We start from the raw sequence: 25576 nt of genomic DNA, 5'->3' as shown, positions 1-25576 counted from the left end.
CAAATGGACACAACCTTCCACTGGCAGCTGTCTCAGTCTGGGGGCTGTAGTTGCTTGTATTCGCTCATACATCAAGTTAGCAGTGATGGGGTTGGATGACTATAGGCAGCCATTATCTTGTACCCTAGTAAAACTGTAATATCTGGATAAAATTGTGTGTCTGTATGTACAAGCATGATCATTTAAATGAGATATTTGAATTATTATGTTTCACTTGATTTCACAACATTTATAAAGCCTAGTTTTATGTCAGGTGTATGGTCACACCCGACCAGAGTGCCAAAAAGATATAAAGCTGCAGTCCATGATTGGTCATTGGAAGTTAGGGTTCTAACTCGCGCAGTAGCAATGCTTTGAAACTGTGTGTCATTGCTGAGGAACCTAAAGGAATTTGGGTTGAAATATGATAAAGTGATTACAATCTATTTCCAAATTGCACATTCAGTAAAGCAGTTTCAAGAGTTCAAGATTAGTCTTGTAGGGTTCTATTGTTCGTTTTAGGGTAGGGTAGTGTAGGTATTAATGGTTAGTGTTAGAGCAGGGCAGTGATATTTGGTATAGTGTAAGGGTTTTACTGCATAGACCACATACAACTGAACTCCTACATGTGTGTTCTTGCTAGCACAGTTCATCAAGACGATGGATAAAATAGGAAGATATCATTGCCACGAACACTTTCGTTTCTAATTTTCAGAAAATATATAACATATATGTCATGCTTTTTCCTATATTTTTTATTTTTGCTTCTTTACTATCCTTTTTGAATATGCCTTATTTTTTCACGGAAGCAACAGAAATCTGAATTTTTTTAACTACTTTTTCCAATAGAGAAGTGGAGAAATTTTCCCTGCGCTATAAATTTGGCAGTTAACCGAAATGGAAATCTCTGCGAAACCTTGACTGCATTTACTACAAAGAAAGCTGAAATAGAAATTACAGTTTAAATTGAATCACTTTAATATATATAATCAAAATGAGAATTGAATTTAACAGTCACCTTTTCAGAACACATTTCTTCACTAAAGCGAGATTCCCGAGTAGATTTCAAATTTTAAGACAGCTGTAGCTGAGCTGGAAGCATAGCTGAATTTTTCTAGTTTGAATATTATGGCCTTTAATTTGAAATTAATCTAGAATTCTTAGTTTAGTGAGTAACCGTGCCTGAAAAATATCCCTCAGCATTGGACTCTGAGAAGGCTGAAGAAATTGAGATTCACACATCTATGCTCATCTATAAATGTTTGGAGGGTCAGCAGGCATGCGATCAAATGCACATTCCTTTTAAAAGCATAGATATATATAATATATGAAATAGTATCAGACATGCTAGATGTGGGTGAGGCTGAATGGCATTCCATGACTTGAGCGAATGTTTTGTCACATGATGTGGATTTTGTAATTTGCTGCAAAGAAGCCACAACAGCTGAGTTACACAATTTGGAAGGATTCATTTATCTTGATCAACCAGTGACACCAGACTTGAAGTTAGACTTGAGATTAATCTGTTTTGACTAGATATGCAGCTCAGAATTGTAAAGAAACCATACACTAGAATGCTTGTAGATTCTCGAAAGACGGTCTAAGAATATGCTACAAAGTTGCATTCTAAAAAGAAAAGTTTGGCAATATTACAATTTAGGGAAAATGATCATATATCCTACCTGCTGTAAATTCCTGCATGCATGTCTTGCTCAAAAACAACAACAAAAAATAAGACATTTGCAAAACTGTTGCAGCTACTAAGTTTTTATCACACTATGACCTTGATTTAATAAGCTTTCCAAATGATTATCTTGCCACACACATTAAAGGCAATGTGAAAGTTAGTTGATCATTATATGTCATCCTAGTCCTGCAGCTGAAAGCGAGGTCGGCAACATATATGTCATGAATTATTTTTATCACCACTGAAGTTTTAGGTAGCAAAAATTACTACTTTGGGTATTGGTGTCAGAGGGTAGATGGAGACATGCGGTAAGTGCAAAGACCATATTCCATAATTTGTCAGGAAGGCCGTTTTAGAGCGGGGGTTACGCAGTACCTTTTCGACTTTCAATGAAGACTTTTCCCATTTAAACAGCAGTATTCTCCCTGATTGCATTGGTAAAAACATAAAAAGGGGTTTATTGAATAGTGGTCTCCATTCATCCTCCACTTGCATCCACAATTTAAATTCAGGCTGTATGCTGTAATCCTCTTACTCCAATTATATTTAGTTATTTAACCCCTTAAGGACACATGACATGAAGAAGATTGGTCCTTAAGGGGTTAAAGGGGTTAAACATGGTACCTGCTGGCAAATCATGCAGTTAAAGTTATTCTATAGTGCTGGCAAAACAAACCCGTTTTCCTGGCACTATAGGCTCCTGCAGGGCCCTCCTCCCTTGTGACCCCAATCCTGCAGTGCCAAAGGGGTTAAAACCCCTTCAGTCACTACCTGAGTCCAGCGCCGATGTCCCTCGGCGCTGGGTCAAGCTGCACCCATGCTCCTTTTAATGTTGGCGGGGGACACCTAATGTGCATGCGACGCTGGAGGTCCTCATGCAGAGTGTGAGAACGTCCAGTATCAGATAACAGACCAAAGGTCCGTTTCGATTCCGGAAGTCCCTCTAGTGGCTGTCTGGTAGACAGTCACTAGAGGAGAAGTTAATACTCAGAGGTAATTATTGCAGTTTCTCAGAAACTGCAATAATTACCACTGTAGGGTTAGGGGACATGGGACATTGCACCCAGACGACTTCAATGAGCTAAAGTTGTCTGGGTGCTTACAGTGTCCCTTTAATTTAGTAATTTCGTAGGCTTTGTAAATATAACCCAGATTAATGCATCTAAATTAAATGGTTTTGACACAGTTTTATAGAGAAGGAGCATTTGATACTTTAAATTAAGCACTTAGAATAATATTTTCCAAAAGACAGACAAACCCATCTGCCGTAAGGTATAGCTTCATATTGTGCCAAGGTGCGTAACGGTAAGATGCACCGTTGCTTTTTTTTAACATATTGAGATTTCTGTGAGTAGTGAGAGAAAGAACAAAAGGTTGTTTGCTCACTGTGGAACAGAGCCACACCCACCTCAAATTCTGGTGGTGTTGGCCACTGGGCTGATACTGTGAGAAATAATGAAAAAAACTCGTTATCAGTGGTGGTCCAGTTGGACAACACTGTATATAGTGGTGAGGTTAAGGGTTGAAGGCTACAAGAAATGGTTTGTCTTGAGTGGAGTGAGGCTGCAAGACCCAAATGGCTGTATGAAATATAGATTTATGTTGTTGATGTTGTCATTATCTCCTAAGAGCTTGTGCATATATCTTGGAGGTTTAAGAATGTATAGTTGTTCATAATCTCTGTTTCGTCAGAAAAAGATTGTTTCACACAAAACCGCTCTATATCATTGTGCTTCCACCACATATATACAGTATCTCACTAAAGTGAGTACAGCCCTCACATTTTTGTAAATATTTTGTTATATCTTTTCATGTGTCAACACTGAAGAAATGACACTCTGCTACAATGTAAAGTAGTAAATGTACAGCCTGTATAACAGTGTAAATTTGCTGTCCCCTCAAAATAACTCAACACACAGCCATTAATGTCCAAACCGTTGGCAACAAAAGTGAGTACACCCCTAAGTGGAAATGTTCGAATTGGGCCCAATTAGACATTTTCCCTCCCCGGTGTCATGTGTGTTCAATTTGGTTTTATCGCTCTCACACTCTCTCATACTGGTCACTGGAAGTTTAACATGGCACCTCATGGCAAAGAACTCTCTGAGGATCTGAAAAAAAGAATTGTTGCTCTACATAAAGATGGCCTAGGCTGGTGATGCCCAAGTGCCCAAACCGCATTAATGCCAATTCTTTTTTTCCTCAAAGTGCCAACACGAAAATTAAACCTAAATACTGAGGTTTAAGTTTAGAAAAAACAACTCGTACAGTTGTCCGAACTAATTAACATCTTTTGTTTTAAAAGAAGTACACAACAACAGAGCGTTCAATAATACAAATTCTAAATAATGTTATAAATAGATAAAATTAAGCTTATTTTTTATTAGGATCTCCAACAAATGCAGTACATACATACAAACTGCTGAACACATTCACACACCAACACATACACACAGTCTGCTGCATACATTCACACAGTTTGCTGAATACCTGCATACAGTCCACTGAATACACACACACACACATACAGACAGACTGCTGAATACACATACAGACAGACTGCTGAATACACATACAGACAGACTGCTGAATGCACACACACATACTGCATTGAGGGGTGCAGTGTATGTGTATGTGTTTGTGTGTGCGGGGTGCTGTGTGTCGGAGGGGTGCTGTGTGTGTGGGGTGGTTAGGGGTGCTGAGTGTGTGAGGGGTAGGGGAGCTGTGTGGGCGGCAGGAGTGCTGTGTGTGTGTGTGGGGGGGGTTGGTAAAGATACATTTAAAAAAAAAAAAAATCACATCTTTATCCCCCCCCTCCCTTCTTCTTACCTTTGGTGAAGAAGGTGGTGACACAGCCAGCCTTGTTGGTCCGGTGGTGGTAAGTATGTTCCTGATTTGAGCTCTCCTGTCCTCCTGCGCAATTCTGTGTGGAGCGTTGCCATGGGAAGTTGCTTCCCAGATCCCTCCCCCTGCCTTCAGGTTCTCCCGACATGAAAGCAGAGTAGGCGCCTGTCGTTTTGGGCAGGCAGATGCCTACTCTGCATTGCTTTCGACTGGCGCCACCAGCATGCCCACAGAGAGGGCTCGGCGTGCCACCGGTTCGCCATCACTGGCCTAGGCTATAAGAAGATTGTCAAGACCCTGACATTGAGCTGCAGCACAGTGTGCAAGACCACACAGCGGTTTCACAGGACAGGTTCCACTCAGAACAGGCCTTGCCATGGTCCACCAAAGAAATTGAGTGCATGTGCTCAGCATTATATCCAGAAATAGTCTTTGGGAAATAGACGTTTGAGTGCTTCCCGCATTGCTGCAGAGGTTGAAGGGGTGGGGGCCAGCTCAGACCATACGCTGCACACTGCATCAAATTGGCATGCATGGCTGTCGTCCCAGAAGGAAGCTTCTTCTAAAGATGATCAGTTTGCTGAAGACAAGCGAATTTAGGACATGGATTACTGAAACCATGTCTTGTGGTCTGATGAGACCAAGATAAACGTATTTGGTTCAGATGGTGTTTAGCGTGTGTGGCGGCAACCAGGTGAGAAGTACAAAGACAAGTGTCAAGCATGGTGGTGGGAGTGTCATGGTCTGGGCCTGCATGAATGCTGCCGGCACTGGGGAGCTACAGTTCATTGAGGGAACCATTAATGCCAAAATGTACTGTGACATACTGAAGCAGAGCATGGTCCTCCCTTTGGAGACTGGGCCACAGGGCAGTATTCCAACATGATAATGACCCCAAATAAACCTCCGAGCAAGGTCTCTAACATCCACCAGCTCAATGATGTTGTCACTCCAGTGGCAACCTGTGAAGCTCTGGTGAACTCCGTGCCCATGAGGGTTAAGGCAGTGCTGGAAAATAATGGTGGCCACACAAAATATTGACATTTTGGGCCCAATTTGGACATTTCCACTTAGAGGTGTACTCACTTTTGTTTCCAACGGTTAATGGCCGTGTTATTTTGAGGGGACAGCAAATTTACTCTGTTGTACAGGCTGTACACTTACTACTTTACATTGTAGCAGAGTGTCATTTCTTCAGTGTTGTCACATGAAAAGATACAATAAAATATTTCCAGAAGCCGCAAGGCTAACAAGACATTTGCCCTGGGCCGCAAGGCTAACAAGACATTTTCCCTGGGCATTTGGGGGCGGCTTTTTTTGCCGCCCCCTGGAAAATGCCGCCCAAAGCAAATGCCTTGTTTGCCTCGCGGCTAATACGTCCCTGAGCATAGTACAGTCCAGCCTATCTATGTCTAGCCAATCTAAACTATACTGAAGAGTTTGGGTAACTCTATCGCCATCTAGTGGTTAAAGAGTAAGTGTGTGCTTTCCACAAGACTTGTCTTATCCATCTTCTTATTTATCTCAACATACCCTTTTATATAGTATAATTATTCGCAAGTAGAGAACTCACATTTGTGGAATTTGGTAGGGAACAATATCTGTGTTCCCAAGACTGTATGGTATTGAAACTGAATATTTGGAGCATGGATGGTGAGGGGATTCTTCATCAGGACAGCATTCAGTTTGTAAATGACTCACAAATGGTAGATTAAGAAATGGAGGTTCTATTGGATTCTAGAATGGAATTGTAGAATTTATCTATTTAGAGCTCCAAATGGTTTGGCAAATACCTATCTGGAGAAGGGAATACCAATTGGCTGCTGAAATTAGCAAACATACACTATGCATATGATGTTCATCTTACAACCATGTAAATTCTTTATATATCCTAGATAAAAAAAATATGTCCAATTTTTATTTGAAAAATAAAATTTAGATTTTCAAGTTTTTATTTTTTTTATTTTTTTTTATTTTTTTGTAATTTTAGCCAATGAACTATTGTTTCCAAGGTAAAGTGTTCAATATATTGTAAAATACATCAAGCTGTTCTTTCTCTTTCTGGATAAAAGGAGCAATCCTCTAGAGTTATGTTAATGTTAATCTCATACCCAGAGGAAGTCATTTTATGAGATGATTACATTACGTCTTCCTGGGATTCAGCATTTACAAATTAGCATCCATTTTCAGAGGTCGAATAAATGTACAAGCTGTAATAGCACTGCATGTCTTAATAATCTAAATAATACAAATTATGTTTCTTATTATAATTATTAATAATGTTATAAAGAAACTGTTTAATGAAAAGAGATGTCTGAGAAAAAGCCACAATAACAAGGGCTTTTTGCCCTCGTTTGTCAAGAGGTGATTTGCTAATTTGATTTAAACTCGTCTGCTTCTAGATTTACCGGACCATGCTAAAATGTCCACTTTTTATTGGATCTATTTATTTTACTGCTGATTAAACACTACAGTAACCAGAACAGATACAGGTTACTGCATTTGTTCTAGTGAGCAGAATCATTCCCTTCAGGCTTTTTACTGTAAACACTGTCTTTTCTTCATGCAGACACTGACCTTTCCTCATAGAGATGCATTGATTCAATTCATCTCTATGAGGAGATGCTGATTGGCCAGGGCTGTGTTTGAATCATGCTGGCTCTGCCCCTGATCTGCCTCTTTGTCAGTCTTAGCCAATCCTATGGGGAAGCACTGTGATTGGATCAGGCTACCATTTCTGATTATGTCACCAGACAGTTGGCAGGTCTCAGGCAGACAGAGGCAGAGCCAGCAGTTGCAGACTTGAATACAAGATTTTACTATATGTAAGGATGCAATACATGTTTGTGATTCTGACCCTATAGTGCTCCTTTAATATATTTTCGTCATTTGATTTACACATGGTGTTTGTGTATTATTTCTAATCTTACAGGTTAATTCACTAAAGTCCAAATGGGGCAAAACAGTCCGTCCCCATACAGGCCACTGGATGGTTGGACTGCATTGTTAACGTTGTTCAACAATGTCTACATTTTGCAATTCAGGCATGAATTTGGTCTGCATTTTAGCCGAAACAAAAGCTGCTGGGCGTTTGAAATCTGGACCCAGATGCTTAAGATCCAGGCCTGGATTTAAAATAAATCAGATTTTGTTAATAGTTAGAAATCCTTGACAGCACAAGGGTAATTTTTTGTGTCAGCTGGCCGTCGCTTGCTATTCAGCCACACCTTTTAAAAATGTTAACAGAAGTAACCCTGTAAGGGTCAATGACATGTAAAACCTTCCAATGCCCCCATCTGCCACACATTTATTTTTGTCAATCTTTCTTTTATTGAGGCATTAAGAGTCATGGTACAGAAAAAAGAGATGGAGTTATAACAAATGATCACAAAACAACATTGCAATAAAATGCACAATGACATCATCTCCTGAGTGACAGCCTCTTTTTTGTTGGTGTTTTTTCAATTAAACAAGCATAACAAACACGTCTAAACATCAGTGCTATTAGACGTATAGGGTAGGCTAGAAATGTAGATAAGTAACATGGTTAGCGTGAGTTGTACTAGGAGAACAGAACTGCATATCCAACAGGCTTAAATTATACATGAAGGGCATAGTGCCCAATAAGAATCTCGTGATAGTGTCCTCAGAATGATGATAATACCACTGGTGCCAATCATATTAAAGCAATGGAGCAGCCGCTTCAAATGTCACAAGCGTTGGCAGGTCCAGGCCGGAAGATTGGTGGTTTCTCCCTTCCGAGGATCAATGCAGGTTCGTAGGCCTCGGCATATTTTTGTGCTGCAAGTTGTGAGATTAGGCTCCAGGCAGGCGTGAGGAAGCTCCACCACAAGCAGGAGGAGTAATTTAGTCTCTTGGGAATCGTCTGAGGGTATTTTCTATACCTTTTAATCTTGTTTTTTTTTCTCATGCAAATATGCTATTATTGCACTGAGTGTATTGGTTGAAGGTGTAAAATGTAAGAAAAACTTGAAGTAGAGGTATAAGGGTTTGATTAACCAATTGGCTGGGCAAGAAACTGCTCACACACTCTGTCCATCATACATACTATCCATTTGACGGTTTGTCCTTTTGTACTCTTGTTCAAACCTGGATATTATTAATGCCATACAGCCTGGACTCTGACACTTCTCACCATATACTGACAGCCCATCAAACACAATTACATCCCAGGAGTGAGCCTCCACTTTAGCATTGTCATTAAAGTAATCATTGTGCAAGAACCCTGTATGTGCAGTGTTTCCATATGAAAGATATAGCAACTTGCTACTGGAGGTGCAACACCACCTCTGGTAGCTTTTATTAGACAGCCTGGAACAAGAGTGCATATGCTGTGCACAGAGGTTTTGTTTATTGGTTAAGAATGTTTGGTTATTTGATGTTTTCTACCAAAGAATGAACAAAAGGATCAGCATCCGGCTTCCGCAGTTTTAGAGAAGCCATATGCCGTTTCAGCCAGCATGACGAGGCTTTGCTCCCGAAAGGACCCTGGTGTGAGGCAAATTGTTGCAACGTTGCATGACACAGAGGTTTTATGCCACTTTCAAATATAGTATTTTGCAACTGTGTATTGCAATTTTTATTATCAGGCAATTAACAAAGTTTAATCTTTTGCATGCCGACTGATCACTTGATAGTCATCCAGAACAATTGTCCACAAAAAAAGCTGGACTGTTAGTTTTGTTGTACTATTATAACTTAACTGTATTGTTTTTTTTTTTCAAATATGCATTTTGGCAGAAATCCTCAATCACCGTAGATCAGACATCTCAAGACCCAGATATTTCTGAACTAATACACTTAAAGAATTCTGGAGTTGGGTGGCCTAAGATGGCATTACATTTGGGTGGCCAGAGTTTGAGATCCCTGCCGTAGACGTTCCAGACCCCATGTTAAAGAGCTGTTGTCTCTAATTCCTACAGGTATGAATATCACTGGGCTGATGGAACCAACATTAAGAAACCAATTAAGTGCTCTGCTCCCAAATACATTGATTACCTGATGACTTGGGTACAAGACCAGCTTGATGATGAAACACTCTTCCCTTCCAAAATAGGTAGAATTAAAATGTTTCAACTGCAAATGTTAATGTGTTTATGGTAATACAGATTTTGCTTTGTTGACCCAGAGATAAAGTAATACATTGCATTTGAAAGGTAAGTTTAGTGAAATTGCTTAATCGGAATGTGGATACATTGTTGGTTATTAACAACATAGATGTGTTGCTCTTTACCACTCATATCACATTCTAGAACAAGTGTAACCAAATTGTGCCTCAGCCATAAATCAGCAGCTGATAAACTGTGGTAGTCTCCTTTATTTCTCTACCTCGGAACCTTTTACGGTGTTCCCCACATTCTAGAAATTGACATCTGAATCTTCTGGCCTTTTCCCTTCAGTCCATCGAAAATGAACCCACTGTCTGTTTAGCCACAGGTCTTTGTCACAGACCTCTATAAATAAACACTTCAGGAATTCGATCTCCTCTCCCGACTTTGAGCTTCACTGTTGCGGAGTTATATGTGACAATCATACACACTGTGCATTACTATTTAAAAAAATTATTGAAGTGTCATGTCTGCCATCCCTGGCCCACCATGTCATTTAAATCTATAATATTGCCATATGTAATTTGCACCATTTATACCACCAAATGTCTGCTCTTCACTTAATTTACCATATCCCTGCCCTCCCACACCACTTGCCCTTTGTTTCGTCCTTTCCTACACAACTTGCGCTATACCTCCCTTACCTGGATCATTTGCCCTGTATCTCCACAGGTAAGCACTCACATACTCATCGACCCACTGACAGGTGTGCACACTAGCAGACACAAATATAGACACAATCCGACACAATTTAAAGAAAAAAGTTTGGTAAACTGATAGTGGTACATGCTAATGGAATAAAGTCAGGAAAAATATACACACATAAATACATGTACACACTCGATATATCAGATACAGGGATGGAGGTACACACACTATAATGTATGCAAGGGGAAAACATTGACAGTGATTTATTTTGTTATTTTTTTAAATGATTTATTAATTTTGCTAGCTAAAATATAAGTAAGGGGAGACTGTATTATGTAGACGTCAAGCTCTCCCAAGATGTTCTCCAAGCGGAGTCTTAAAATATTTTTTTGACCAGCAATGTTTTCTTCCCTTATTGTGAAGGTGTTCCTTTTCCAAAGAATTTCATGTCTGTGGCAAAGATTATCTTGAAGCGTCTTTTCAGAGTCTATGCTCACATCTACCACCAGCACTTTGATTCAGTAATTCAGCTTCAGGAAGAGGCACATCTTAATACATCATTCAAGCACTTTATTTTCTTTGTTCAGGTACTGATATTCTCTTTTCAATCCCAGAAAATATGGTAATGAGTTAAATATTATAAGATTTTTTTATTAAAATGAACTCTTCAAGTGCCAACACACATATTACTGCTGTAGTGGTTATGTTGCCTGGAGTGCATTAGCTCCTCCCAGACCAAGCTGTCAAATAGTTACCAAATATTTGTGTAGCTTTATATGGAAGCTACAAAATGGTGGAGCTTTTATTATGTTTAATAATGCCATTGAGAGGTTCTGTAGATATTCGTAAATTACACAACTAAGAGTTAAGTGATTTATGAATGTCTCCAGAAGCCTAAGATGGCATTATTTTCCCACAATGCAATTATACGTCATTCTATGTTTATCAATTATTTGTATTTATGATTGGGTTTTTACATATATATTTATTTTGGATATTACTTCACATAAGCTGGAGTCCCAGAGGTTGTTTGTTCTAAGCCATTTCAGTTCCTGTGCAATAGAAACAAAAACTTATATACGCAGATATAGATTTTATTTATTTAATTTTATGATTAAATATTTAACATTGTTATAAATAGAAGCAGCACCCATATGAAACAAACACATTTTATCAAAATACTAACAATCATGTACTGTAATACATACAATAACATATTACAGTAAAATGTATAATTTTACCCAAAACTGTGCCAATGTTTACAAGGTCTCAGGTACCTGCCATCATAAATTCCATAGAGAGGACACAGAGCACAGAAATGACTTGCTGTTTTCTAATTTTCGTTTATGTTCACATTTTCTAGGAATTCAACTTAATCGACAGAAGAGAACAGGCCCCTCTTCAAGAATTAATTGAAAAACTGACCTCTAAGGACAGATAAGATTCCAATTAAATGAGCACAGACACAGTTTATCTTGAGCAAGCTGTTTTCTTATTCCTGTTTAATTCATAGCAGCCAAAATATTTAACTTTTTGTGTGAGCTTGTACCAAGAGAGGATACTGCAGGTATTTTTTCTCTCTTCGCCTTGTGATTGTCTTTTATACACAACCTGTTAGGAGGGACAAGAAAGGGATGTATAAACCCAGTGTATATTAACCTCTAAATACACTTTACAAGAACCTCCTGCACTGAAGTAGTTATCAAGCATAATGTGCCTAATATACATACTCTTGGTCATAGTTTCATCATTAAACAACCAGTTCACTTTGTAAATGCTAAAATTAGATTTAAAGAAAAAGTTATTTACAAATACCAGATAGCAGCCAAGTAAATAAAAGAAGTGCATACAATCGATCAGCTTATGACTGTTGTATAAACACAGTATTGATGTACCAAGATTTGGGAAACCAATCCGTATCCCCCGAATCCGGGCTGAACTATGAAATGGTCAGGGGATATTGAAACTGTAATTCTACAATTAACAACGCCAGTTGGCTCTTCCACTAAACACAAAGAAGGGCACTTAAAGCAGTTGCAAATATCCATGTTTTCAGCACTCATTAAATTTGAACTCCAAAATTGCGGGCATGAGCTGCACATTTAAGGTGTGTTCATGTGTGATTATGTTATGCAAATAATTTCCTTTATTAATTAGCTGTAGCATCCCCATTGGATGCTATGTGAAGAGCAGGTACTGACTTAATCATTGTTTAATTTCTTTTTCTTTTTTTTTATTCCCTATATCGAGTGATTATATTTGCATGTGCTGCAGTACTGATCACTGATTAATGGCCTCATACCATTGTCTTTTGAACCCTATGGAAGCTTTATCTATTTATTTAGCTTTTAAATATAGCCATTGACCATACAAGCCTTGTTTTAAAGGCACGATTACAGAGACAGCGATAGAATTGAGGGAGAACTTGACTGAATTTCCCTATTCACATGAGCATGAACCTATAATCTGTATGGTTTTATTTTCGTAACCTATGTTGCTGCAATATACTTCAGTGATTGACATTTATTTATAATTGACTTCTAGGGCAGGACCATTCAGTCTGTGTTGCCAGTTAGAGTACAACTTTCTTTAGCCTCAGTCAATTACTGAAGATAACAGAGGATACTGTAGGCATAGGTTAGCGCCCCTATAGGAATAATTACTATTTCTTCCTAAATACCAGACTTTGTGAATGTTCCCCTATTTAAATTACGTTTGTGTACTACTTGTTATGAAAACAAATATATAGGAAATCTTTCACATGCGGTAATATCCAATTATCTCGATACTTGTGCGGGACAGTGGCTAAACTGTTTACACAACTTCCATATGAATAATTTTAGGTTCTAGAGTAAACCTTCTAAACAGAGCACTATGACATTTATTTTGTTTGTAATGCTAAACAAAATAGTCATGTTGGGGGTAAAGGACAAATGAGCTGCTAAATTCTAAAAGTAGAGTATTCAGCATTGAAATGACTGCAATATTCCTACAGATTGCTCCACTTTGAAAACGTGGCCCCCAGAATTGCTCTATAGAAATGATCCTCTATGTCTTTTCAAGTTACATGTGGTGTGAAGTGAAATCGTAATTCTTATAAATATCAAGTAACACTTCACAATGGAAAATCCAAATGATAACACAGTCTACTAAGTGTCAAGATCTTATATTTTCGTGGGCATTTGCCGGAGTTGCAGCTGATCAATAAATGGAGTTACTTTATGATTTTACTCCAGTAGCATATGAATTCTACAGACTAGGGGGCAAGACCTTTTTCCTTTGTTGCCAAGGAAAACGTGATGGTTCTGGCTCAGAGCATTTCTGGAGTAAAAGTATCTTGGATTTCTAAATCACTGTTATGAGTTGTAGGATGCTGTATTATACTGATGTACAAAAGGTACTTGTGAAGACATGCAGCATATGAATGTGTTTGCTATAGATCATTTTAAAGAATGATCAAATATGTGTTAGATGCCTGTTCAAGGCAGTGAAACTCTTATTATCTAATAGAATAATAAAACTACTATTTAAACAAAGCTTCCAATAGTGGAAATAGCCAAATAAAATGAAATTAGTTTGCTCCTTATAGGTTTGTTCTATTTCCATCATCCGATGTACTGCTGTCTTTCCATAAAGATAAATGAAAGTCAGCTGTATGCATAAATAGTGGATGGGAAAAATTTAAAGATTTAAAACTCCAGTGTTGCATATAAATGTATTTATTTCTGACATTGAAGCTTACAAAGTTATTTTAGATTTAGGGCCACCTCATTTTGTCCTAAAAATAAGTTCCATTCCTCCAATCCAGCAGCAAGACCATCCACTTGCCAAAGCTCTGTACCGCCCCTAGAGCTCATCACTGCTTGTTTTGATGATCTCTCAGCCAATCCAGTGTTCAAAGCACATGCGCAGCTGTCACCATGATTGTCTCACAGAGAAGCATTTAAATCACTAGAGTAAGAAAGGAAAAAAACCTTCCTGGATTCCTGGCTGAGAGGTTTTACTAAGAGGGTTTATAACACTGCTTATTTTCTCTTAAAATCTGTACTTTGACAAAATAAGAGAAATGTTACATATTGTTAACCCCCAAAGCACAGTTGGAGTTTTGCTTTAAATAGACACTGTAAGCACTATAACCACTGCAGCACTTTCCAGTCCTTATGGTGCTATGAGTGTTTGATTGCCATACCTCTGTTTTGTGCAAAAGTGTTTTGAAGCAGTTTCACAAAAAACAGCATTCTCCCCCGTTTTCAAAGCACAGCTCTTCTGCAGCCTCTTGCAAGGTATTCACTTCACTTCTTGTGTCTGTCAGCATTGTCTATGCTTGATTACTTGTTCTTAACTATTCCCGTTGTATAATTGTAAAGCGCTGCAGAAAATGTTGGCGCCAACATAAATGATAATAATCCATAAGATTCACTTCTACAATGATAGGGTGTCGGCGCCAAAGGCAGGCACTTTTAAATATGCATAGTAATACCATTATATTTTATACAGAATTGATTGATGGACTAGTAATTTGAAAAACAAATTTGCCTAATTTAGATCAAAATATTTAAATTGGGAAAAAAAGTAATCTCCAATTCACTTGTTTTAACAGCTTTACTTCCATTTTAGAGTAAATTAACCACAGTTACCTGTTTAGGTAATAACCTGTCAGTTGAACTTAGGACTGACTTATTTACTTTAACCCCTCAAGGACACATGACATGTGTGGCATGTCATGATTCCCTTTTATTCCAGAAGTTTGGTCCTTAAGGCTTTAAAGGATGACTATAGTGTCAGGAAAACAAAGCGGTTTTCCTGACACTATAGTGCCCTGAGGATGCCCCCACCCTCAGGGTCCCCCTCCCGTGGCGCTGAAGGGGTTATAACCCCTTCAGTTACTTACGCATTCAAAGTGTTATAACCTCTTCAGTTACTTACGCATTCAAAGTGTTATAACCCCTTCAGTTACTTACGCATTCAAAGTGTTATAACCCCTTCAGTTACTTACGCATTCAAAGTGTTAAAACCCCTTCAGTTACTGACGCATTCAAAGTGTCCATAGGAAAGCATTTCTCAATGCTTTCCTATGGACGTTCTGCGGGATGGATGCGAAAATCGCTTCCAGCGTCACAGATGCGCCTCTAGTGGCTGTTCGGAAGACAGCCACTAGAGGCTGGATTAACCCCAAATGTAAACATAGCAGTTTCTCTGGAACTGCTATGTTTGCATCTGAAGGGTTAAAACCTGAGGGACCTGGCACCCAGACCACTTCATTGAGCTGAAGTGGTCTGGGTGACTATAATGTCCCTTTAAGTCGACGCAATATAATTTAGATTAAACCCAATCAGGAAGCAAATAATAGCAACATTTACTAGTCTAGCGTAGCATAGGTTGTTATGGTGTTTGAGGGGACCCTTTACGTTAATTTGTGGTCAACAGGGACCGAATATTACAGTTCACTTTACAAAATTGCTGCTAAACTCAAATATTATGAGGCAAAGCATTGAAAAATGGTAATTTAAAAGCTGCAAAGAAATGTTATTAGTAGATACAGTGACATGTTTACACTAAATTATTATTTTGTTTGACAATGGTAGTTGAATGTAGTGAAATACTAACAGAATCTCAAAATTTAGAATAAAATTATGGAGTGGAAAAACTAGCTGATTTTTGCATATTTTCTATCTCTCTCTTTTTTTTTTTTTTTTGGTATTTCATTATAAACGTGTTGGAAAGTTGAAAGTTAACCACAATGCAGTGTTTTCTCCCTTGCTTAATTTATAGGATTGTTAATGCCTTGCTGAGCATCAATTGAGATGCAGTTCACAAGCATCTACAGTGCCAAGATCACTTTGATAGTAAATTACGTCATTAGACTCAAGTGTGGAGACATGGCTTTAACAGACATTGCATATAGGTAGTGGGTGACTGAATACACAATTTCAATTTATATTTATGTTTCCATTCAATGAGTAATGTTAAAAAGCAGCCCTAGCAAATAGTGTTTCACAGACTAGCTCTAAAATCAGATATAGTTCTATCATGCAAACACATTTCCTTTTCAAAACATTATTTTGCTGAGGCTTGTGCACCTGCCTTACATGTTCGGCTCTGTTACTTCCATGCTGCAGGCCTTACTTTGCAGCTTTTTTATATATTTAGATTATATAATGATTCACTAAGCTTTTTGCTGTGTGTTTTTTTTTGTATGCGGATTGAGTAAAAATGCACGGCTTTACTTTTTCTGATTAATTAGTCCAACTTTTTTTTCTCTCTGTTTTGTTGTTCACATTAGCAATTCCATTGTATTAAAGCAAAATTACCAATAATGATTTAGGTTTTTGTTCACTAGTTTTTATTTGTTTGTTTAATTATTATAACCACGAAGAAACTGCTAAGCATTTAGGAGCTAAATACAGACATTGTTCACATTATGTTACATTCTCTGGATTTTGCATACGAGGATCTGAATGAGCGTGCATTAAAGGACCACTCTAGGCACCCAGACCACTTCAGCTTAATGAAGTGGTCTGGGTGCCAGGTCCAGCTAGGGTTAACTAATTGTTTTATAAACATAGCAGTTTCAGAGAAACTGCTATGTTTATCAATTAGTTAAGCCTTCCCCTATTTCCTCTAGTGGCTGTCTCACTGACAGCCGCTAGAGGCGCTTGCGTGATTCTCACTGTGAAAATCACAGTGAGAGCACGCAAGCGTCCATAGGAAAGCATTGTAAATGCTTTCCTATGCGACCGGCTGAATGCGCGCGCAGCTCTTGCCGCGCGTGCGCATTCAGCCGACGGGGAGGAACGGAGGCGGAGAGGAGGAGGAGAGCTCCCCGCCCAGCGCTGGAAAAAGGTAAGTTTTTACCCCTTTCCCCTTTCCAGAGCCGGGCGGGAGGGGGTCCCTGAGGGTGGGGGCACCCTCAGGGCACTCTAGTGCCAGGAAAACGAGTATGCTTTCCTGGCACTAGAGTGGTCCTTTAAGTACAGATTCCAGGCAGACTGAATGCAGCCAAGTATCTGAAGTCCAAAATCTGAATGTTTGAAATGTTAAAAAACAAATCTAAACTATGTGGATGCTAGCAGGTACTGGGTAAATAGTTTAAAAACCCTCAACCATGCAAGCTAGTCAGCTGCCACGTTAAATAATTAAAAGGCCTATGGTGTCAATAAGACTTCTATTATTATAAGGGAATTTTTAAACAATCTACTAAAAAATTTAAAACTAGCAACTTGTCTGTATGTAGGTTCTACTCATTTGATACCGTAGAGGGGTGGATTAATGTCCCAAGCCCCCAGCCATTCAAGGTAGGTATGGCCTCTAATAATAATTTATCAGGGGGACCTTATGGTCCCCACAACTGATAGTAGTAGGGGGCTCCAATAATAATATACAGGACGTGATGTACTGTTCCCAGCCCTCATCCCACTCCCCAAGGGATGGCGGGTGAGGATTGTAAATAATTAAACAAGAGGGTTGACCTAGTTTCCCCATCTATTAGAAGCAGATGGAGGCTCTAATTATAATATACAACAGGGCCACTGTCCACCCCCCGCCCCCAACAAAAAATGCCATTGCCTTCTCCCCAATAGCCAGGTGTCCTCTTAGTCCTAGCCACCCTCTATTAAAGTAAATTAGCCCTACATTTTTTCCCCTGCTAGGGCTGAGTGTCAAATGTGGGAAAATCTTTCCAATTCCCCTCACTTTAAATTCTCATTAGAGCGCTCTGATATGAAAGTCTCACTTCTCACGAAACTTTCTGTAGGAATATTCCATGGGATTGGACCGTCCTAGCTCCAATGTTGCTAGTGTGAACCATTAGTAGATATATTACCACCTACTGAATTGTAGGTGGGGTCATAGGGAGGTTTATAACCTCTATTATTATGATATTATGGTCTTATTGCCCCTCCCCATAGTGTTATTTATTTATGTTACTTTTTTTTAATGCCGATCAGCTGTTACATAATTAGTCCTCGCACTGCAGAGTGCTAGCAGCTAGTTTTCAAATAGCACAGCAAAAAAGCAAGTGAATGATAATTTGTGAATGTGCATCCTGACGGATAGTATTGGCGGTTAGTATTATACGGATGCAAAACCATTGATTTTAATCCGGACCGAATGCATCCGGGCAATTGCTGGGGATTGCTCAGGCCAATTAAATTCTGTATTGCAAAGACTTCTCATTGAACTGCACTGGGAAGTCTGTGATTGGACAGCCACTGAAAGTATTGGCGGGGTTAGAAGGGGAGGGCTTGCAAAGGCAGAAGACAAGAGAACTGCATATTTTGTCAGTTGTTTTAGATATAATCCCAATGAAAAAAATGCATCATTAAATACATGCATGTTTTCATTGGGGTTATATCTACTATATATATAACAGTGATTTAAAAGATGCTTTTTTTTGGGGGGGGGGGGGGGGGCAATGGAGTGTCCCTTTAATAGATTCCCATTTCACCCTCCCAATAAATTCCCACTGTGCACTGAGCCAGCCAGATGGTTTGCAAATGTAAAGATGAAAATATGTTTTTGAGTTAATGTGCACGCCATAGTTCTTCAGTGCCACATGCACCCTCCCAGGTATGCAATGCAGTGATGTACATTAGGCCATTTTGAGGGTAGGTAAAGTTACACTTGCTCAGAATGAAAATAAGTAAAAGATGTGTATCACAAACCACATAGGGAGGGGAAATCCCCGAACCAGGTGTAATAATAAACAATAATAGTAACCAAAAAATACGACCTGAGCACAGGCGAATGGCAGAGTATTATCTATAAAATAAGAATAAAAAACATAACATAGTGTGTACTGTATACTGAAAATCTGTAAATAATATGAGGATGGACTACCACTCACATTTCCATCCTCATATTATTTACAGATTTTCAGTATACAGTACACACTATGTTATGTTTTTTATTCTTATTTTATAGATAATACTCTGCCATTCGCCTGTGCTCAGGTCGTATTTTTTGGTTACTATTATTGTTTATTATTACACCTGGTTCGGGGATTTCCCCTCCCTATGTGGTTTGTGATACACATCTTTTACTTATTTTCATTCTGATTTAGTGTCTGGGAAACACTGCTGTATCAAACCCTGTTTTACAACTATCTCAGTTACATATTCGGAAGCGCCTACTCACTATCTTGTATTCTTTAAAGTTACACTTGCTGCTGGAGGAAAAAAAGCAATATTCCTTTATGTTATTCATTTACATATGATTTCATCAAACTGAGTGACTGGTCCAGTGTGAAATGCATGTGCTACATATACCATTTGAGCAGTGAAAAACACTGATCTGTATCGTGAAACAAAAAGAATAGTCTTAAAAATAGTTATTTTCCATAAAGGTAAAACGTAACTTTTATTGTTCATTTAAAACATAATTATTCTGAAATATACATACAATACAACACAAATTTCATTCCATCAGCTAGAACGAGAATATTGGTACATTATGCAAATTGTGTTGCCTTGTATGTCCATTTCAGAATAAATCTGTTTTAATATAACAATAAAAGTTATGTTTTATCTTTTTTGAGAAACAATTATTTCTAGGACTATCATTTTTTAATCTAACTATTCATATAGGACTTATCCTCATTTTCCTTTGTCCAGAACTTCCATTGCTAGCTCAAGACATTTTCCTGTTTGCATCACATATTACGCCGACTGGGATGGAATTCCATTGTACAAAACTTTATTATAAATACTGAACTATAAAATGTAAGACTTGGAGATAGCATGTTCTTGTAAAGAACCAGCATCCGTTTATATTACAGTGATATTCTGAAATACTACTGGATCAAACAAAAAAACTGTAAATCAGGCGAAGATATTAATATATGCAAAACATTCAGACCACTATCTCGCAACTGCTGTGCCACTTATGGTTTTGCCTATATACATGTTTTGCCATGATCACATACTCCCTTGGATGCAATTACTGATGCAGGAAAGTGAGGTTAGGAGTTTTCTATGTATTAATTACAATTCAGAAATTCTACACTGGAGAATATCTGCACTGCAGTCTAATTTAGATACAGTAGGATTTGTACTGCTTGCATGATAATGTAAAGCATCAACACTCTAGCACTACTGTCATCCCGCAGTTAAGATACAATTCCAGCAGCTATTTTATGGGTTGATAGCGGTTTAAATCTACTGCAAAAACCTTTTTAAAATGATATAAATGTGGTTCACCCCTAACAGAACCCAAGTTGTTGTTTTTTTGTGATGAGAAATATTTGCTTTGTAAAAAAAAACAGATTGGCTGGTTTTCTAGCTGAACAATTCTTCCAAAAGAAAACTTTTTTTTTTCTTCTCTCTCCCTCACTTTAATTAAAGCAGGATTTTACTAGTTGTGTTTCATGCGCAAAAGTAACTGTAAGCTATGTGTGCCAATATCGCTTCAAGTTTTTAATATGGAACTAACATTTTGAAGTGAACAAGCAAGACAGAACTAGAATGTTTGAACTGCAAATGTAGTCAGATGTAAATAATGTATACAGATTGTATTTGATGGCTTAAAATATTTAAAATCTTTTTCTTTAGTAAAAAAAAAATGAATGCTGTTTTTATGAAAAAATAAATAAATATCTTGTTTAACCATATATTGTTGTTTCTTTTTCTTTTATCTTTTAACAGTACTTATTTTCTGATTAAGACTGAAATATGACAGCAGTCCATGTTTATTATGACATTTGATTTTTGACATGAGTAGGTAGAACACAGGTTGACCAATGTCTCATAATTACCAAGTCATGTTTATATAGACCAGAAGTACCAAAGTACCTCCATTTCTTCCATCTATCCCAGAAGAGAAGTATCTCCAAATCCTGGGAAACCCATTCCGTGTTCTGGATTTATGGTGACTTTGACTGCATAATGGCTGTGATCGCACCCCTATATGCTGTGAGCCGGCTGGCCAGCTGGGGGTTATCGTTTGTCTGCATTTTGTGCTCCTGTCAGCATCATTAGTAGAATTCTGGCATCAACAGTTTCGGAATGGTTCAACATTGAATAAGAGTCTCTGCAACCAGCCAGCAATGATGTGCTCTAATGATAGTCTGAGAGAGTCAGAAAACTGTTTTAGCCTATTACAGCTGCCTATCCCTGCCATGGGGACCCTAAACCATTCATAAACTGTATAACAATGAACTGCGTGGTATTACCAGGGGACTCTGGCCACCATAACCACAATTGAGATTAAATGGTTATACTGCCCAGAATGTCAAAAACAGGGCTCTTTAAAGTTCCTGGAGACCACCTGCACTTTAGCCACATTTATAATGCAATAATTAAAGGAACACTCCAGACCCCTAAAGCACTTTAGCTTGCGGAAAAACTATATATGTGAAGAGTGTGTCTCCATTTTTCCATATTGCAAAAGGTGCATATTTCAATAGAAATTGACTCTCTTATAAATTAACCAGGTTACCCCTCCCCGGCTTTCAAACTGACAACAGATAATGTAACTTCCTAGTTTGGTTAGCACAGCTGAGCTAAACTCAAGAGGCAGAAATTGCCCAGAGCACCTGCCTTGAAAATACTTCTCGTTGAGCTGCATTGGGAAGTCTGTGATTGGATAACACACAGAAAGTCTGGGCTGGGTTAGAAGAGGAGGGCTTGCAAAGGCTTCAGACAAGAGAACTGCAGGTTTTGCAAGCTGTTTTTAGATCTATATCGTCAATGAAAAAATGTATAACTAAATGCATCCAAGTTTCCATTTGGGGTATATCTACTAAACAGATATTTATTTTGTATTTAGGCACTGGAGTGTTCTGTTAAAATAGCCATATTATCAATGTCTGTTTAGTCCACCTATGAAGGCAGTTATTTGCATGAGAGTGCTTGTGGTGGGTTAGCGACCTCAGCCCAGCAGTATGGATGGAAGTTAGTTGATAAGACTGAAACTTTAGATGCTAGTTTATTTCTAATCTTTAGTGAAGGTTTTATTACTAACTTATTAGAATCAAACGGTATAAAAGAAGCAATCAAAGGTGATTACAGAGGTTTCCAGATGTAAAGAATTATACATTTCTAGTGATTTATGTTACCATCAGACTGCTGGGTACTGTAGCAATTTTCATGTGAAATAACAAAAGATGTAATTTTAGTAGATTGATTGTGCAAAGCTCATTGGGATGTATCAAGAAATACTGATAACCACTGTGGCTACAGAAGAAGCTTCAATTATGTACCTACATTATTATAATTAGTTATAAAGCGCCAGCAAATTCCGCAGCACTGTACAATAGGTAGACTAACAGACATGTAATTGTAACCAGACGAGTTGGACACACAGGAACAGAGGGATTGAGGGCCCTGCTCAGTGAGTTTACATGCTAGAGGGAGTGGGTTATAGTGACAAAAAAGGTAAAAAAAAGTTGATTGCTGGGGCTTAGTGTTTTGTTTTGATAACAATTGCAGGAGATGAATCAGGGTGTGGGGTGAGAAAGCTGTTCACAGTTTAATTAATATGCTTCTTTAAGAAGTAAGTTTTCTAAGATTGTTTGAAGGAGTGGATAAAAGTGGAAAGTCTAACAGAAAGGGGAAGGGTGTTCCATAGGAATGGTACAGTTCTAGAGAAGTCTTTAAGGCGAGCATCAGAGGTAGGAGTACGGACAGAGGTTAGACGTGGGTCTCTGGCAGAGCGTAGGGGCCTAGACGGGACATACTTGTGTATTCGTGAGGATAGGTAGGTTGAAACGGCCTTGTGTAGAGATTTGTAAGCAAGTATACATTAAGGTGAGCTGCAAAAATGTTTAGGGTTTTAAGTACTTTTCAGAAATGTTCTATGTATTCTGCACATTTTTGGCCCTGCTTTTAAATTACTATTTTGAAAAATGAAAACCCAGCTTGGGTATGTAACAGTACCAATTGCAAGTGTCCCTGCAGCTCAATCCTCATCCTTCACTGCAGGAAGATGGACGTCTCAGTGGATGGGCTGAATGGAAGACTTGGGAGGTGCAAGGGGCAGTGTGAACATGATGGCTTTGGTAATCTGTTGCCACAGTACAACAAGTGCCCAATATACACAGATATAACATTACCCAGCCGCGAACTATTGTTGATGATATTGCCAGAGGGGGATTTACACCTCCTTTAACACTATGCTATATATCTGTATGTACAGTGTTTCAAACTGAAATGCTGCACAAACAGACTACAAGCACCATGGCCATTTCAAATCATTGATGTGGTGATGCTTCATGGAGTAACCCTTTTATGGATGGTATAATGTTCTCTTCTGTCATGCAGTTCAAGGCTGTAGAGGCCAATGATGTAATGGAGTGCTGTGGCTGGAATTTAGGGAAATCCCTGCATCAGCTGGGGGAATCCCTTTTAAAAGCAGTTTATTAAAACGTATGTATTTAGAATAAGGATATAGAATTAGGAAATCCCTGCCTTTAAAAAGAACACGGTAAGCACCATAACTACTACAGTGCACTGCATGGTTTTCCTAGTAGACAACCCCCCCTTCATCCCCCATCTGACGTGTGCAAACCAAGGCAAAAAATTATGGGGGGATTTAGTTACAGTATATGATCATACATTGCATAAGCCTGTCACACGGCCAATTTTTGCAATTTTTGGCAGATTGTATCCTGGCAACCTAATGCCTGCTGTTATGAAACACTACAGCCCAATTTCCCCAACACCCCCCATACTCCAAAGCCCTTATCCTCTCTACACTTTAGTGCTCCTATCCCCCAACACTTCAGCTGCTATCCATCCTAAACACGCTGCAGCCGCTGCTCAGATCACAGCCCCTACCTCACCATACATTACAGCCCCTATCCAAGCACTAAAGTCCAATCCATACACATACAGAACACCATAAACAATCCTCTCCACAAGCAGTCTTACACATAACTTCTCCCACACAAAACCCCACTACAGCATCCCTACAAACATGCAACACCTTCTTGTATGCCTCCCCCACTTCACATCATAAGCAGCATCAAAACAACTTACATCTCTACAAACATCCAACCACAAGCAGTCTCCACACACAACACTCAGACAGCCTACACCCACATACACAACACATTTACATCCACATTAGCAACACAAATAATACAACACAGGCAGCCTCTATACACACATACAAAGTCCTCTCCCTCCCCTGTTTTTTATTTGTCCTCTGGTGTCCACAGAAATACATTGTCATGCTCGCACACGGACGCTCCACAGAAATATGCTTCCCACATCTGTACACTCGTACTCCACAGAAATACACCTCCATATTCACACACTGACAATTAACCAACATACATCGCCTGCATGAGTGCACAATCAGTGGGTTATAGCTAGTACTCCATTAAGGGGCCTGGTTGAGCACATATCAAACAAACCATAAACCCCGTAAAGGAATGAACTAACTGCTCCCTCTTCACTCTTGTGTGGAAACAATGTTTGTAGCTGGTTGTGTATTTAGCAATGTCTGTGCAGAGCAGTGTCTGTAGAGTCAATGTGTCTAGCAGAGCGTGTGTATGTTGTGCAGAATAGTTTAGTATTTAGTATGTGTTTAGTATTGGGATGTGTGTGTGACTGTCCACTATTCACTCTTGTGTTGTGTGTTTAGCAATGTCTGTGTGTAGCAGTGTGATTGTGTGTATAATAGTGTGTGTTTAGTATTGGTGTATGTGACCGCACTGACTGTCCCTTGTCCCTCTGTAAAAAATACATAAAATGAGGGAAAGACATTCAGAAGGGTGATAAAAGAAACATAGGGCTTAAAGGAACACTATAGGGTCAGGAACACAAACATGTATTCCTGAACCTGTAGTGCAAAACCCACAATTAAGTTGGCTTGTACACCCCACCCCCTTTAACCCTTTAAGGACCAAACTTCTGGAATAAAAGGGAATCGTGACATGTCACACATGTCATGTGTCCTTAAGGGGTTAAAAGCATGAAAAACTCACCTTATTTCCAGCACCGTGCAGGTCCGTCGGCACTGGCCCCGCCCCATTGGTGACATCATCAGAATTGTACATTTTTAGCCAATCCAATGCTTTCCCAAGGGGGAGGGGCCAAACACAATTTTGGCCAATCAGCACCTCCTCATAGAGATGCAATGAATCAATGCATCTCTATGAGGAAAATTCAGCATCTCTATGAGGAAAATTCAGCATTCTCTGCGTGCCTATTGTGCAGCACTGAGGCAGGAAGCACCTCCAGTGGCCATCTGAGGAGTGGCCAATTGGAGGCGACCCTAGGGGCAATGTAAACATTGCCTTTTCTCTAAAAAGGCAGTGTTTGCATAAAAATGCCTGCAAATAATGATT

At 38.9% G+C, this 25576-nt stretch overlaps 1 protein-coding gene across 1 annotated transcript in view; it reads left to right on the top strand.

Annotated features, from left to right (window-relative positions):
• MOB1B (MOB kinase activator 1B) overlaps positions 1 to 13716 on the top strand; it is a 73280-nt gene extending 59564 nt beyond the window's left edge. The window contains exons 4-6 of the mRNA XM_063458682.1: positions 9454 to 9587; positions 10711 to 10874; positions 11651 to 13716. Coding sequence (XP_063314752.1) covers positions 9454 to 9587; positions 10711 to 10874; positions 11651 to 11728 — 376 coding nt within the window. The 3' untranslated portion in view covers positions 11729 to 13716. The remainder of the gene's footprint in view (positions 1 to 9453; positions 9588 to 10710; positions 10875 to 11650) is intronic.
• The last annotated feature ends 11860 nt before the right edge of the window (positions 13717 to 25576 follow it).

This window comes from Pelobates fuscus, chromosome 6 (genome assembly GCF_036172605.1).
Source record: "Pelobates fuscus isolate aPelFus1 chromosome 6, aPelFus1.pri, whole genome shotgun sequence".
NCBI classification, from domain to species: domain Eukaryota; kingdom Metazoa; phylum Chordata; class Amphibia; order Anura; family Pelobatidae; genus Pelobates; species Pelobates fuscus.
Note: the sequence above shows the minus strand (reverse complement) of the source record. Positions and strands in the feature narration are given on the sequence as shown.